General features: G+C 36.2%; 1 protein-coding gene across 3 annotated transcripts in view; it reads right to left on the bottom strand.

Moving 5' to 3' along the window:
- The window catches only part of LOC143233404 (monoglyceride lipase-like), a 28,044-nt gene extending 21,893 nt beyond the window's left edge, over positions 1-6,151 (bottom strand). Inside the window, exon 1 of one of the 3 annotated variants that reach the window (XM_076469610.1) lies at positions 5,851-6,151. In XM_076469610.1, coding sequence (XP_076325725.1) covers positions 5,851-5,954 — 104 coding nt within the window. In that variant the 5' untranslated portion in view covers positions 5,955-6,151. Of the gene's footprint in view, positions 1-5,806 lie in introns of all 3 variants that reach the window. The other 2 variants (XM_076469609.1, XM_076469611.1) reach the window with 2 other exon arrangements.
- Positions 6,152-17,669: the final 11,518 nt, after the last annotated feature.

A 17,669-nucleotide genomic window follows, 5' to 3' on the forward strand; every position in this document is an offset into this window, starting at 1 on the left:
TCAAATCTAAGGTGTTTTTTATTAGATATTATGATTTTTTGTCAATACATACCAACAAGCCACAGCAAGTACGAAAGTGACACTTGATAGTAACCAACATTGGCTTTAGGATTATTTGAAACAGATCGATACTTTACAGAACCACCCAGATTCTTTCATAATACATGGTGGCAGTGTTTCCTCTCTAAAACAGTTTTATAATTTTCATCATAGTAACGCCATGGAATCTAAAACAATTTATTGTCATCACCGGCATGCACTTGGTAAAGTTGTATCGAGCATTGTTATTTACGCTAATTGCTTAAACTAATATCACATGACGCTAAATGCTCTTTAATTGGGAAAATATCACAATATTTAGTAGTTTAAAAGCTGGTAATGAATAATAACCGTCCACCAGTATGATTCTTTTGAAACCTTTAGCAAGAAACAGATAACCTAGTTTGTTTGACCTAACTAATATTTATGTATCTGCACGTTCTTTCACCCTATAGTTTTGTTGCTCTAAATCAGTCGTCTTTACTCCAAATAACAAAACAACAACAAAAGACAACTAAAAACTCTCCATTTTTACTCCTATTTATGGTAAAGGTTTTGAACCACAGTTTACGTGATTTTTTCTCAAATTTAAGTGTTTTTTGTTGAATAACTTTGCACATATGACTTTTATTTTATTGTATCTTGTACAGATCTATCAGTGTACTAAATATGAAGAAAAAATTCATGAAGGTTAAATATATTTTTCTGTCATATAAAGTTTCCGTATGATGCAAATAAGAGAAACAGAAAAACTTTAATCAGAATTGGAAATTTTATGTTTCGTGTAATTCTGTATTTGATGTAAGAAATACGGATCCAGCAGAGCATATCCATTGAAAATATGCTGTATTTTGGAATAGTAACCTTCGACCTAAAGAAAGTGGAATATCGCCAAATTACCACTGCTTTGGTAGATTGTTTAGGCAGAGTATTCATGATGAAACTGTAGAATGGACGGCAACTGTTTGTTGTGGAGATACATGTGTAGAGGACGACGTTTCGAAAGTCTTTCGTCTTCCGAAACGTCGTCTTCTACATTTGTGTTTTCACAACAGGCAGATGCCGTCCATTCTACAAAGTTTTATTACTACTATTAACAAACACATACTGTGCCCTGCAGGTTGGTTTGGCCACACGAGACATAACCACGAGTTTTGAGAAGCATAATTTCTTACATATTAAAAATAGAGGATTCTGCAACCCCCCCCCTTGCGTACGTGTGTGGGATGAAAATAATCATATGTGAATATTCTATAATATTTATTATATATATATATATATATATACACTACATGGCCAAAAGTATGTGGACACCCGATCATCACACCCATATGTGATTCTTAAATATCTCATTCTAAAACCATGGTAATTAATATGGAGTTTGATTCTTCTTAACTACTATAACAACCTTCTCTCTTCTGGGAAGGCTTTTCACTATATTTTGAAACATCGCTGCGGGGATTCGTTCTCATTCAGCCACAAGAGCATTAGTGAGGTTGGGCACTGATGTCGGGAGAGAAGGCCTGGCTCACAGTCGGCGTTCCAGTTCATCCCAAAGATGTTCGATGGGGTTGAGGTCAGGGCTCAGTGTAGGCCAGTCAAGTTCTTCTACACGAAACTCGGCAAACCATGTCTTTATGGACTCCGCTTTATGCAGGAGGCATTATAATGCTGAAACAAAAAAGGACCTTTTACAAATTGTTGCCACAAAGTTGGAAGCACACAATTCTCTAGAATGTCATTGTATGCTGTAGCATTAAAATTTCCCTTCACTGGAACTAAAGAGTCTGGTCCAAACCATGACAAACAGCTCCACACCATTATTCCTCCTTCATCTGCCAAACCCAGGTTCGCCCCTCAGACATGATTCTTCACTCCAGAGAATGCGTTTCCACTGCTACAGAGTCCAATGGTGGTATGCTTTACACCGCTTAGCACAGCACATGGTGATCTTAGGCTTGTATGCAGCTGCTCGACCATGGAAATCTATTTCATGAAGCTCCTGACAAACAGTTCTCGTGCTCACGTTGCTTACAGAAGCAGTTTGGAACTCGATAGTGAGTGTTGGAACTGTGGGCAGACGATTTTTACGCGCTACACGCTTCGTTCTGTGAGCTTATGTAGCCTACCGTTTCGTGACTGAACTGTTGTTGCTCGTAGACGTTTCCACTTCACAATAACAGCACTTACAGTTGACCAGGGAAGCTCTAACAGGACAGAAATTTGACGAACTGACTTGTTGAAAAGGTGACATCCTATAATAGTGACATGTTGAAAGTCATTGAGCTCTTCAGTACAACCAATTCTACTGTCAATGTTTGTCTATAGAGATTGCATGGCTGTAAGCTTGATTTTATGCACCTGTGTGTGTGGCTGAAATACCCGAACTCACTAATTAGAAGGGGTTTCAACATACTTTTGACCATGTAGTGTACATATACAGTTTGTTATATAAAAAAAAAAAAAAAAAAAAAACGCTACACCAATTGAAAGGAACCCAAGGTACAGGATATAATGTGAGATATATAATGTACCGTAGGTTTTGGAGGTAACTGAGGAAGTAGGACCCATATTGTGATGGGGACACACTGTCTATCAGTCTTCTGTTCCATTTTAGTTTCACATAAAGAAATAAAATAGAGGAATAGCAATATACATTAGAATAATAAAATAGAAATTAGTAGAGCGAGATGTGGGTGCTCAAGCCCACAACGTCCCACATCACCATTCACTGCCTGCAGATAGTTGTGTGAAGGTGACTGCTCTCCATAGTAAAGAAGAAGAAAACCATTAAATGAAAAAAACATAAACAATTAAAATAAGGTGCTACTTCTAATTTATATTCTATTATTTTAATTTCTATTGTTATTCCTTTATTTTATGTGAGACTAGCAAACGGAGGTTAAGACTGATAGACGGTGTATCCCCACCGCAATGTGGATACAGCTTTGACTGTCGCCTCCAAAACCTGGGGTACATTTTATTTCCCACATTTTTGCCTGTACCATGGGGATCCTTTCAGTTTGTTCAGCGTTTTGTTTATAACAAACTAACATTAGTCAGAGATTTTACTTAACTCTTACTATTAATATTCTCTCTCTATATATATATATATACATATATATATAATATTCAATAAAATTACCATAACCCGTTTTACATTACCCACCACTAAGCTGCTTGTTTATTTATGCTATTTCTACCATGCTTCTGGTATTTCTTCCCAATTTATTTTTATAAATATTATTTTTATACTTTATGTTTCTACTCTAGAAATATAATATTTATATTTGTTTGGAGGGAATTCGGGAACAAGAAATGTGGAGTACAGTCCTGCTGTCAGACAAAATACTGGTATATAGAAAATTAAGCCTTACGTTTTTGTAATGTTGTTTTAATAGAGGAAAGGAGAAGTAAGCTTTCATCGCCCTTTGGCAAGAAGTGAGTAGATATGACTTTGTATAAGAAGTGTCTGTTTCAGAAGCTATGAGAATACGTATTGAATACAAGTGGTGAAAATAACCCTCAAATTAGAGATATAACTTTGTATAAGAAGTGTCTGTTTCAGAAGCTATGAAAATACGTATTGTATACAAGTGGTGAAGATAACCCTCAAATTAGAGATATAACTTTGTATAAGAAGTGTCTGTTTCAGAAGCTATGAAAATACGTATTGTATACAAGTGGTAAAAATAACCCTCAAATTAGAGATATAACTTTGTATAAGAAGTGTCTGTTTCAGAAGCTATGAAAATACGTATTGTATACAAGTGGTGAAAATAACCCTCAAATTAGAGATATAACTTTGTATAAGAAGTGTCTGTTTCAGAAGCTATGAAAATACGTATTGTATACAAGTGGTGAAGATAACCCTCAAATTAGAGATATAACTTTGTATAAGAAGTGTCTGTTTCAGAAGCTATGAAAATACGTATTGTATACAAGTGGTGAAGATAACCCTCAAATTAGAGATATAACTTTGTATAAGAAGTGTCTGTTTCAGAAGCTATGAAAATACGTATTGTATACAAGTGGTAAAAATAACCCTCAAATTAGAGATATAACTTTGTATAAGAAGTGTCTGTTTCAGAAGCTATGAAAATACGTATTGTATACAAGTGGTGAAGATAACTCTCAAATTAGAGATATAACTTTGTATAAGAAGTGTCTGTTTCAGAAGCTATGAAAATACGTATTGTATACAAGTGGTGAAAATAACCCTCAAATTAGAGCGGTCTGATGAACAAAATATTTTAGTGTGTAGCAAGTTTAAACTGGTACTGTAAAAAAGTTTTGTTTTTGAATTACGCACATGGCTACACAATGAGTTATCTGTGCTTTGCCCACTACGGGTATCGAAACCCTGTTTCTAGCGGTGTGAGTCCGCAGACATTCCGCTGTGCTACAGGAGGGAAAAGGAAAAACACACATAAAAACCCAACACAGACATTTAATATTTAAATTTTGATGACAAATGTAAGAAATATTGTCTTTCAACAACATCCATTCTTTGACTTATATACTGAAGATAGATTCATTGTTTTTATCATAAAATATGTTATGATCAGTTAGGAATTTTTAAATATAAGATTGAGTATTTTGTATCTTATTTGACTGTGAAAGGTTTGTTCAAAGTCAGTACTTTTGACTTAAAAATCCTGTACACACAAAACAAATGTTGTTTAAAGTACCATTTTAACACCTTAAGTAGAAGAAACTCATATGGTTTAACAGAATATAAAAATTCCCCAAAATACGTAGTACATTTAATTGTATAAGTTTTTCATTGTTTTCTTGTATTCGCGAATGTGTATTACATGAAATTAATGTTAGCACGTGTATGATATTACATTAAAACACTTAAATCTTCTCCAGGTTCTCTGTGCGAATATTTTGAAAACATACAAGATTAATGATGTTACGTCAACAAATAACACTATGTAACACAAATTGCGTTCCTGGATAGTATGTGTTATTTCTTAGTTGTTTATATTGTAAAAGTACAGAAATAATGAAATTTAGAAATTAACCTATTTTATATGTAAAAACAGGCAAATTTGCACATTTTCATTTACATAAGGTTTGAATAAAACAACATATGAATCAATATTTACATGTATTTATAGTAAAGTTATACAAAAATGTTTAAAAGTGAGCAGTTTTTCGAGATTTGCGACTGTAATGTAAATCACTTTCACGTATCAGCCCCCAAATATAGTCTCCCATCATGTTTTCGTTACATGCTCCCAGGTCACAAAAGCAAAGTTTGAAGAGAAAAATAGGTCTTTTCCATTTACTTTAGGCACAAGCAACTGGGAAATAACACTTTCTGTCCAGGAACAAGAAAAAGTAAAAATGTTGTTTAGTTTATTTATTTAGAATTAATCACAAAGCTACAGAATGGGCTATCTGTGCTCTGCCCACCATGAGTATTGAAACCCGGTTTTTAGTGTGCAAGTCCGCAGACATACCACTGCGTCACTGTAGGGCAAATATTTTGTTACATAGTGTAATTCAACAGCTAGTTTTAAGAATTATTCGTAAGATAATCCCATTTTCAGTGTCTTGCAAAGAAGATTTGAGCCCGGGAATTCTCTCATACATTGTGCAAGTGCTTCCAGTTAAGATAAAGTGTCAATCCTCTATTTTTGAATAGTGGCACTACTTAGCACTTTAAACAGCTCCAATGCTCAATAGTCTAAAATTATTTGTGCTTATAGTAAATTATATATAATAGTTAAAGAAAGTTTGGAGAATGTATACTTACTTGGGTGGCTCAAGTGTTGGCCAGTTTGGAGAATGTATACTTACTTGGGTGGCTCAAGTGTTGGCCAGTACTTGCAAAATAATGTTTCTCCTGTGCAGCTTTTTAAGGAGTAAGAATAGGATATTTCAGGTTCTTTGTTGTTTTTCATTACGATTCTCGAGTCTGACTTTCTCTGGAATTGAGTATGTTGCAATGCAACGACGCCTCAGAAACATACCGCTGTAAAGGAAAACTGTTGTGATTCGGCATCTGTGACCTTGGTAACGTCAAGGACAGAATTTTTCCTTTACTTTAACTCTTTATTATGACGTCATATACCTCGACTGATTCTTAGGAGTGTTGTCTTTGGATGTTTTATAATTAAATTGAATGAATTAGAAACAACAACAAACAAAAACAAGAACAGAACCTACAAACTGTAAGACCAAGTAATGATGTTAGAAAGGATGATTTCTAAAACGTGTAACACTTCAACACCTCATAAAATATTTAAAATGAATTATAATAATGTTGAAAAGATACCAGCGCCATCTATATAATGACACTTTTAATGTATCATGTTGATTTCATCATAAAGTTGCACAGCTGTCCACTTGCATTCTGTTCACGAGCGGGTATAGGATTTTAGTGTTATGAGCCCAGAGACTAATCTTTGACCTACTTTTTTGTAGAGGGGTGTGGCGTGATTCTAATTGATGGTGTCTCGAATTTTCAATTGGTGTCTCTAAAAAAATCAGAGTAGAAAACCATGACCGACCGATATCGTACTGAAACACCTAAAAAAACCCATCTTTATGGTCCCAAGGTCCGAGTGTTTAAGCACCTATCGGCGAATCTGCTTATGTTTACGTTTTTAAGAGAAAAGCGATATAATTGGGTATCGTGCTGGTCTAGGAGGAGAATTATACCATAGATATTATAGTTATAAATCCCAAAGCATACTGTTAAACTGCAATGCCACTTTTTGATTACATAAATATACTGAGATTAAAAAGTAACTGTCCTTTAAAGAACTGTGACCTATGATTTTTTCACCCTTTAATCCATACTGAGAGGTCAGCACTTGCTAATCTCATAAGTTTATAGTCAGTTAAGGCCATATCATGTAATCAACTAATAAAATTAATCTTTATTTGTTTATCAAATCTTTATTTAAATATAAAAAATAGAAATCTCGCGTTCTGTTGAAGAAAGCACGTGCAGCTCTCGTGTAGCCTTGCGCAAAATTCAAACTACTCAACCAATCCGCAAAGTTTGGAATTTCGCACAAAGCTACTCGAGGGCTATCTGTGCTAGCCGTCCCTAATTTAGCAGTGTAAGAGTAGAGGGAAGGCAGCTAGTCATCACCACCCACCGCCAACTCTTGGGCTACTCTTTTGCCAACGAATAGTGGGATTGGTCGTCACATTATAACGCCCCACGACTGAGAGGGCAGCATATAAATGAGAGGGCAAGCATGTTTGGCGCGACGCGGATGCGAACCCGCGACCCTCAGATTACGAGTCGCACACCTTAACGCGCTTGGCCATGCCGGGCCCCAATCCGCTAAGAAAAACTGATTCAAACAAAACATGCTGCTCGTTGACCAAAATATATTTGAAAGAAACCTAATTATAACAAGAGAACTGACATAAGGAGATATAATATCTACAAAAGAAAGACAAGTTAGATATACCTGTAAACAGTTACGTATATCTGTAAACAGTTACATATATCTGTAAATCAGGAAAGGTACATGATTATGTAAATATGTAATTTTAAAATGACTGACTTAGGCTTGACGTGTTAATTTTGATCCAGTTGTGTTTTATTTAACTTCACTATTTTAACATTACTTCTTCATGCATTTACACCTTTCATGTCATTTTTTGTTGAATATCTGTTTATAGAGATTAGCATCTTATCTTACTTGCCCAGAACAAAGACAGAAAGAAAATAATGACTTTGAACTGCGTAGGCCCGACACGGCCAGGTGGATTAAGACGTTCAACTCGTAATCTGAGGGTCGCGGGTTTGAATCACCGTCGACCAAACATGCTTGCCCTTTCAGCCTTGGGGACGTTATAATGTGACGGTCAATCCCACTACTCGTTGGTAAAAGAGTAGCCCAATAGTTGGCGGTGGGTGGTGATGACTAGCTGCCTTCCCTCTAGTCTTACACTGCTAAATTAGGGACGACTAGCGCAGATAGCCCTCGAGTAGCTTTGTGCAAAATTAAAACAAACAAACAAACCAAGCAATGAAACTGCGTGGATGCCGCACTGTCATAATTGAACCGAAGGCGTAGTGTTATATCACACAATCTATTGGGTTACGAACTTCATCCAGTGTCTACATACAATTAAAATCACGTACCGAGTCTATTTCTACAGGTTTCTACATTACCTGTTTGAATACTTAATGGCTCAGTAGGTGTAGAAATACGAACATGCGAGTTTAAGACTTAATAAAAAAGCTGTAGCATGTAACCTTTATTTAAGAAATAGGGTTAGTAGGTGTTTCAAGCCTTGGGATATGGGGTCAACAAGGGTGTCAAAGTTAAAATATAGAATAATTGTGGGGATATTTATAAAAACAAATTACCCTAATTCATCTTACTAAACCTGTATTTTAAATTACTAATGGAAGAGGAAAGTTGTAAATTATATAAAGACAATAAACGTGTAACTACATGAACTGCAACAATTGTTTAAATGTGAATGAATGAGAATACATGAACAAATACAAACAAATCATAATTTACAGAAAATGAACAAAACCATTCAAAAATATGTGGTAGAATGGAAATAAACAAAGGTCAAATAAAGGCGTAACAATTCCAACAAAACGGATTTACTGCTAAGATTACAAAATTATACTCACACACACTAGGGGCCCGGCATGGCCAGGTGGTTAAGGCGTTCCACTCGTAATATGAGGATTGCAGGTTCGCATTACTGTCGTTCCAAACAGGCTCAATCTTTCAGCCACGAGGCATTATAATGTCACAGTCAATCGAACAAAGTGTTTCGTTGGTAAAGAGTATCCCAAGAGTTGGCGGTGGGTGGTGATGAGTAGCTACCTTCCCTTTAGTCTTACAGTGCTTTTTGAAATTTTGCACAAAGCTACACGAGGGCTATCTGCGCTAGCCATCCCTAATTTAGCAATATAAGACTAGAGGGAAGGCAGCTAGTCATCACCACCCACCGCCAACTATTAGGCTACTCTTTGCCAATGAATAGTGGGATTGACCGTAACATTATAACGTCCTTACGGCTGAAAGAGCGATATCACATCTTAAAAAATAAAGTAAAATCGAAGTTAACCTAGATTTTGATAATAGTTTATGGCATAAATAGTGAAAATTTTGTTATAAGGATATTTATGAAAGAGTAGATGAAGAGAGTGTTTGTGTTGAAATGTGGAAAAGTGCAATGTTTGCCAAAACTTGAGAAAAAATTAAAGACTTGGAAGTTTTTGTGAAAATATTAATTGTTTGAAACGTTGAAGAAAGTAGCTTTTAAACTCAATATTAGTGAGACAGTCTTTATTTTTTAGGCTCTTGTTGTTTGTTGTTTTGAATTAAGCACAAAGCTACACAGTGGGCTATCTGTCCTCTGCTCACCACAGGTATCGAAACCTGGTTATTAGCGTTGTAAGTCCACAGACATACCGTTGAGCCACTGGGGGGCTATTTTTTAGGAAACCGCAAAGCTGCTGGCACAAATGATTAACGTAATACATAATATCTCTTCAGAAACAAAAAAGTATATTTATTTTGCACAGCATTGATCAAGAGCATCCTTCTGTTGATATATAAGGAAAAACAATTATTTGCCTAACTTTGGGAAAGCATGAATCTTTTTTTGAAACATGGAGAAAAAGTAAATTTTCAACGCAATATTAACAGAGAAATATCGGATATTTTTTATTTCATAGGAAAACGCAAGATTATTAACAGAGAAGTATGGGATATTTTTTATTTCACAGAAAAACGCAAGATTGAGGATACATGCAATGAACGAAATACACAATATTGCTTCAGAAGCAACAAAAAAGGAATTTCGTTAACCCAGGGTAGGCCAGGTGGTTAAAGCACTCGACTCGTAATCCGAGAATCGCGGGTTCGAATTCTCGTAACACCAAACATTCTCGTCCTTTCAGCCGTGGGGACGTTATAATGTGACTTGTCAATCCCACTATTCGTTGGTAAAACAGTAGCCCAAAAGTTGGCGTTGGATGGTGATGACTAGCTACCTTTTCTCTAGTGTTGCACTGCTAAACTAGGGACGGCTAGCACAGATAGCCCACGTGTAGCTTTGCGCGAAATTGAGACCATTCAGATATATATTGTGGTTGGCAAGTGTCAAGTTTTGTTGGTATCTCATGTCTGAAGCCATAAAAATGTATTTCAACCTCATGTGCATAGATAAGGGTCATAGTGCGCACGCCATAGTCTTTTACAGGGTTATCCAACAAGGTTTTATGTATTTCATTTCAGAGCTATCAGCTCTTCATTTTACCCTACGTCGCTGATTTAACTACAGCTCATTATAGAAATGAGTAAATATACAGGGAAAACTGTATGTGTGGATTTTTGGAGATACTAACGGTTGTGCAATTACAATATGCAAACTGCACAATGAACAAAAGTTTATATTCTTCACGTGCGACCCGACTTAGCTTTTTAAAAATCTCCCGTCAGGGCTAAGCTACAAATCACTAGTCTAGTTCAGTCTAATTATCTTCTAATTGACATGAGTTGTCTTTACTTAACTTGCGCTCGCTAGGCACTTTTATATAAATATATATAAATTTTTCACTAACGCCTCGAACGTTTTTATAACCCGTTCGACTTGATAACGGAACAATACTTATTTTAGGTGATGAGAAAAATACTGAAGATTTGAGTAAAGATATTGCTTGTACAATCGAACAAAACTACTTATAACTATCACCTGTAAAACAATAAATCTTTAAATAACAATTTTGTTATAAAAACCAAACAGTCACTATCTATCAAATCACTGAATGAACTAAATATAAATCTCACAGTAAACAGTCTTGTATATAAAAATGTGTTAATATTCCAGTAAAAAGGGAAGGTTATTGTAACGGAAAACGTTTGTTCACACTACACACATATATGTGTGTGTTATATTAAAACTATTACCGAGCCTCATATCACCACATCCATCGTGAGTATGCTTTTTGACAATAATCCTACACTGTACTTTCCATTGCATAAAAGCTCGTCCTATTGCTTTCATGTTCAGAGCACACTTCTCCTCTCTGCATGAGTTCTGTAATCCATCTAGTGTTTGTAATGATGATTTTCAAGTCCAACTGCAGAGGTGTATGCAGATTCCTAGCAACTTCACTGATATGTCTGTATATAAAAGAGCAAGAATCGTCACTTCATTTTCCATCTGCTGGAGATAAACGTGATGGTTGAATAGATATGTTGAGAAAGCAACTTTTGTGACATAATTTGTGTCACTTTTCGAGATTTAAACACTTCTTGCCTATGTTGCGTGGGGCACATGAATGGATTTTGCCCCGACCATTGTGTTTAGAAATCCTCACCTGTTATAAAATACCATCCTTTGCTTATCTGGGCAAAAGTATGACTAACAGTTGGTCTTATTTTTAATGGCCCTGAGACACCATGTTGATCCATATTCCTTTATTTGCCAATGCTCTTAAGCACAAGGGATATTTCCGTCTTTCAAAAAATTGATAGGGTCCTATTTACTTCATACTCTTAAATGCCAGGTTGGGATCTGTTTAGCCCTACTCACAAGGACCTATGACTGTAGCATAAACGTTTCTATCATGGATTCCCAGCCAACAATAGTCGGAGACATCCGAAATGTCAAGTACACTGTTTAATAGGTATATGCTTAGGGGTTCATACACTATAAAAAGATTTAGGCCCCTTGTTTTGAGCAACAGAAAAATGAACTGTTATAGGGTTTTTTCTATGGAATCTGCATGATCTCAGATCTCTTTGTGTCCTCATATTCTGGAGAGGCTCTTGACTCCCTCAGAAATTACAAACTTCACCAGTCAATATTCACTGTTTCATGTGCTAGTGAAGCGACTTGTTCAGGCAAGGGTTGTCGATAATCATTTGTGGTTAATCTTGACTCGTCTATGGTGACCAAGACCCCAGTGCCTGAGCTACTCTGGTCTGATAATTCCAAAGAATTCTAAAGAGACTACTCTACTCAGTCTCAGACAACACATCGTTACAGCAATATCTTAAAGAAACCACTTCTCTCAGTCTCAGACAACACGTCGTCACAACAAAATCTCAGAGAAACCGCTTCTCTCAGTCTCAGACAACACATCGTCACAAGAATATCTTAGAGAAACCGCTTCTCTCAGTCTCAGACAACACATCGTCACAAGAATATCTTAGAGAAACCGCTTCTCTCAGTCTCAGACAACACATCGACACAGCAATATCTCGGAAAAACCACTTCTCTTAGTCTCAGACAATACATCGTCACAACATATCTTAGAGAAACCGCTTCTCTCAGTCTCAGACAACACATCGTCACAGCAATATCTCGGAAAAACCCCTTTTCTTAGTCTCAGACAACACATCGTCACAACAATATCTTAGAGAAACCGCTTCTCTCAGTCTCAGAAAACACATCGTCACAGCAATATCTTAGAGAAACCACTTCTCTCAGTCTAAGACAACATATCTTAGAGAAACCGCTTCTCTCAGTCTCAGACAACACATCGTCACAACATATCTTAGAGAAACCGCTTCTCTCAGCCTCAGACAACACATCGTCACAACATATCTTAGAGAAACCGCTTCTCCCAGTCTCAGACAACACATCATCACAGTAATATCTCGGAAAAACCACTTCTCTTGGTCTCAGATAACACATCGTCACAAGAATATCTTAGAGAAACCGCTTCTCTCAGTCTCAGACAACACATCGTCACAGCAATATCTTAGAGAAACCGCTTCTCTCAGTCTCAGACAACACATCGTCACAGCAATATCTCGGAAAAACCACTTTTCTTAGTCTCAGATAACACATCGTCACAGCAATATCTTAGAGAAACCACTTCTCTCAGTCTCAGACAACATATTTTAGAGTAACCGCTTCTCTCAGTCTCAGACAACACATCGTCACAAGAATATCTTAGAAAAACCGCTTCTCTCAGTCTCAGACAACACATCGTCACAGCAATATCTTAGAGAAACCGCTTCTCTCAGTCTCAGACAACACATCGTCACAGCAATATCTCGGAAAAACCACTTCTCTTAGTCTCAGATAACACATCGTCACAGCAATATCTTAGAGAAACCACTTCTCTCAGTCTCAGACAACATATTTTAGAGTAACCGCTTCTCTCAGTCTCAGACAACACATCGTCACAGCAATATCTTAGAGAAACCACTTCTCTCAGTCTCAGACAACATATTTTAGAGTAACCGCTTCTCTCAGTCTCAGACAACACATCGTCACAAGAATATCTTAGAGAAACCGCTTCTCTCAGTCTCAGACAACACATCGTCACAGCAATATCTTAGAGAAACCGCTTCTCTCAGTCTCAGACAACACATCGTCACAGCAATATCTCGGAAAAACCACTTCTCTTAGTCTCAGACAACACATCGTCACAACAATATCTTAGAGAAACCGCTTCTCTCAGTCTCAGACAACACATCGTCACAACATATCTTAGAGAAACCGCTTCTCTCAGTCTCAGACAACACATCGTCACAACATATCTTAGAGAAACCGCTTCTCTCAGTCTCAGACAACACATCGTCACAGCAATATCTCGGAAAAAACACTTCTCTTAGTCTCAGACAACACATCGTCACAGCAATATCTTAGAGAAACCGCTTCTCTCAGTCTCAGACAACACATCGTCACAGCAATATCTCGGAAAAACCACTGCTCTCAGTCTCAGATAACACATCGTCACAGCAATATCTTAGAGAAATCACTTCTCTCAGTCTCAGACAACATATCTTAGAGAAACCGCTTCTCTCAGTCTCAGACAACACATCGTCACAACATATCTTAGAGAAACCGCTTCTCTCAGCCTCAGACAACACATCGTCACATCATATCTTAGAGAAACCGCTTCTCTCAGTCTCAGACAACACATCATCACAGTAATATCTCGGAAAAACCACTTCTCTTAGTCTCAGATAACACATCGTCACAAGAATATCTTAGAGAAACCGCTTCTCTCAGTCTCAGACAACACATCGTCACAGCAATATCTCGGAAAAACCACTTTTCTTAGTCTCAGATAACACATCGTCACAGCAATATCTTAGAGAAACCACTTCTCTCAGTCTCAGACAACACATCGTCACAGCAATATCTCGGAAAAACCACTTCTCTTAGTCTCAGAAAACACATCGTCACAACAATATCTTAGAGAAACCGCTTCTCTCAGTCTCAGACAACACATCGTCACAACATATCTTAGAGAAACCGCTTCTCTCAGTCTCAGACAACACATCGTCACAACATATCTTAGAGAAACCGCTTCTCTCAGTCTCAGACAACACATCGTCACAACATATCTTAGAGAAACCGCTTCTCTCAGTCTCAGACAACACATCGTCACAACATATCTTAGAGAAACCGCTTCTCTCAGTCTCAGACAACACATCGTCACAGCAATATCTCGGAAAAACCACTTCTCTTAGTCTCAGACAACACATCGTCACAACAATATCTTAGAGAAACCGCTTCTCTCAGTCTCAGACAACACATCATCACAGTAATATCTCGGAAAAACCACTTCTCTTAGTCTCAGATAACACATCGTCACAAGAATATCTCAGAGAAATCGCTTTTCTCTCTCTCAGACAACACATCGTCTCATCTGTAAACCACGTTTGATCTTCAGGAAGATAACTCTATTTGCAGATTTCAAAGGAAGCATAGATCTTTGCAATATCAATAAAAGTTCAACGTCCAGGGAAAGTCTAGAATACTGTTTCTGACAGCTGAAAGTCTAGAATGCTATTTCTGACAGCTGAAAGTGTATAATACTATTTCTGACAGCTGAAAGTCTAGAATACTATTTCTGACAGCTGAAAGTGTAGAATACTATTTCTGACAGCTGAAAGTCTAGAATGCTATTTCTGACAGCTGATAGTCTAGAATGCTATTTATGACAGCTGAAAGTCTAGGATACTATTTCTGACAGCTGAAAGTGTAGAATACTATTTCTGACAGCTGAAAGTCTAGAATGCTATTTCTGACAGCTGAAAGTCTAGAATTCTATTTCTGACAGCTGAAAGTCTAGAATGCTATTTCTGACAGCTGAAAGTCTAGAATTCTATTTCTGAGAGCTGAAAGTCTAGAATACTATTTCTGACAGCTGAAAATCTAGAATACTATTTCTGACATCTGAAAGTCTAGAATACTATTTCTGACATCTGAAAGTCTAGAATACTATTTCTGAGAGCTGAAAATCTAGAATACTATTTCTGACATCTGAAAGTCTAGAATACTATTTCTGACATCTGAAAGTCTAGGATACTATTTCTGACATCTGAAAGTCTAGAATACTATTTCTGATAGCTGAAAGTCTAGAATACTATTTCTGACAGCTGAAAGTCTAGAATACTATTTCTGAGAGCTGAAAATCTAGAATACTATTTCTGACATCTGAAAGTCTAGAATACTATTTCTGACAGCTGAAAGTCTAGAATGCTATTTCTGAGAGCTGAAAATCTAGAATACTATTTCTGACATCTGAAAGTCTAGAATGCTATTTCTGACAGCTGAAAGTCTAGAATACTATTTCTGACAGCTGAAAGTGTAGAATATTATTTCTGATAGCTGAAAGTGTAGAATACTATTTCTGACATCTGAAAGTCTAGAATACTATTTCTCACAGCTGAAAGTCTAGAATACTATTTCTGACATCTGAAAGTCTAGAATACTATTTCTGATAGCTGAAAGTCTAGAATACTATTTCTGATAGCTGAAAGTCTAGAATACTATTTCTGACATCTGAAAGTGTAGAATACTATTTCTGACATCTGAAAGTCTAGAATACTATTTCTGACAGCTGAAAGTCTAGAATACTATTTCTGACATCTGAAAGTATAGAATACTATTTCTGACAGCTGAAAGTCTAGAATACTATTTCTGACATCTGAAAGTCTAGAATACTATTTCTGATAGCTGAAAGTGTAGAATACTATTTCTGACATCTGAAAGTCTAGAATACTATTTCTGACAGCTGAAAGTCTAGAATACTATTTCTGACATCTGAAAGTCTAGAATACTATTTCTAATAGCTGAAAGTCTAGAATACTATTTCTGATAGCTGAAAGTCTAGAATACTATTTCTGACAGCTGAAAGTCTAGAATACTATTTCTGACATCTGAAAGTCTAGAATACTATTTCTGACATCTGAAAGTCTAGAATACTATTTCTGAGAGCTGAAAATCTAGAATACTATTTCTGACATCTGAAAGTCTAGAATACTATTTCTGACATCTGAAAGTCTAGAATACTATTTCTGACATCTGAAAGTCTAGAATACTATTTCTGACAGCTGAAAGTCTAGAATACTATTTCTGACATCTGAAAGTCTAGAATACTATTTCTGAGAGCTGAAAATCTAGAATACTATTTCTGACATCTGAAAGTCTAGAATACTATTTCTGACAGCTGAAAGTGTAGAATACTATTTCTGACAGCTGAAAGTGTAGAATACTATTTCTGACAGCTGAAAGTCTAGAATACTATTTTTGACAGCTGAAAGTCTAGAATACTATTTTTGACAGCTGAAAGTCTAGAATACTATTTCTGACAGCTGAAAGTCTAGAATGCTATTTCTGAGAGCTGAAAATATAGAATACTATTTCTGACATCTGAAAGTCTAGAATGCTATTTCTGACAGCTGAAAGTATAGAATACTATTTCTGACAGCTGAAAGTCTAGAATACTATTTCTGACAGCTGAAAGTGTAGAATACTATTTCTGATAGCTGAATGTCTAGAATACTATTTCTGACAGCTGAAAGTCTAGAATACTATTTCTGATAGCTGAAAGTGTAGAATACTATTTCTGACATCTGAAAGTCTAGAATACTATTTCTGACAGCTGAAAGTCTAGAATACTATTTCTGACATCTGAAAGTCTAGAATACTATTTGTAATAGCTGAAAGTCTAGAATACTATTTCTGATAGCTGAAAGTCTAGAATACTATTTCTGACAGCTGAAAGTCTAGAATACTATTTCTGACATCTGAAAGTCTAGAATACTATTTCTGACATCTGAAAGTCTAGAATACTATTTCTGAGAGCTGAAAATCTAGAATACTATTTCTGACATCTGAAAGTCTAGAATACTATTTCTGACATCTGAAAGTCTAGAATACTATTTCTGACATCTGAAAGTCTAGAATACTATTTCTGACAGCTGAAAGTCTAGAATACTATTTCTGACATCTGAAAGTCTAGAATACTATTTCTGAGAGCTGAAAATCTAGAATACTATTTCTGACATCTGAAAGTCTAGAATACTATTTCTGACAGCTGAAAGTGTAGAATACTATTTCTGACAGCTGAAAGTCTAGAATACTATTTCTGACAGCTGAAAGTGTAGAATACTATTTCTGACAGCTGAAAGTCTAGAATACTATTTTTGACAGCTGAAAGTCTAGAATACTATTTTTGACAGCTGAAAGTCTAGAATACTATTTCTGACAGCTGAAAGTCTAGAATGCTATTTCTGAGAGCTGAAAATATAGAATACTATTTCTGACATCTGAAAGTCTAGAATGCTATTTCTGACAGCTGAAAGTATAGAATACTATTTCTGACAGCTGAAAGTCTAGAATACTATTTCTGACAGCTGAAAGTG

This window comes from Tachypleus tridentatus, chromosome 12 (assembly GCF_004210375.1).
Source record: "Tachypleus tridentatus isolate NWPU-2018 chromosome 12, ASM421037v1, whole genome shotgun sequence".
NCBI lineage: Eukaryota > Metazoa > Arthropoda > Merostomata > Xiphosura > Limulidae > Tachypleus > Tachypleus tridentatus.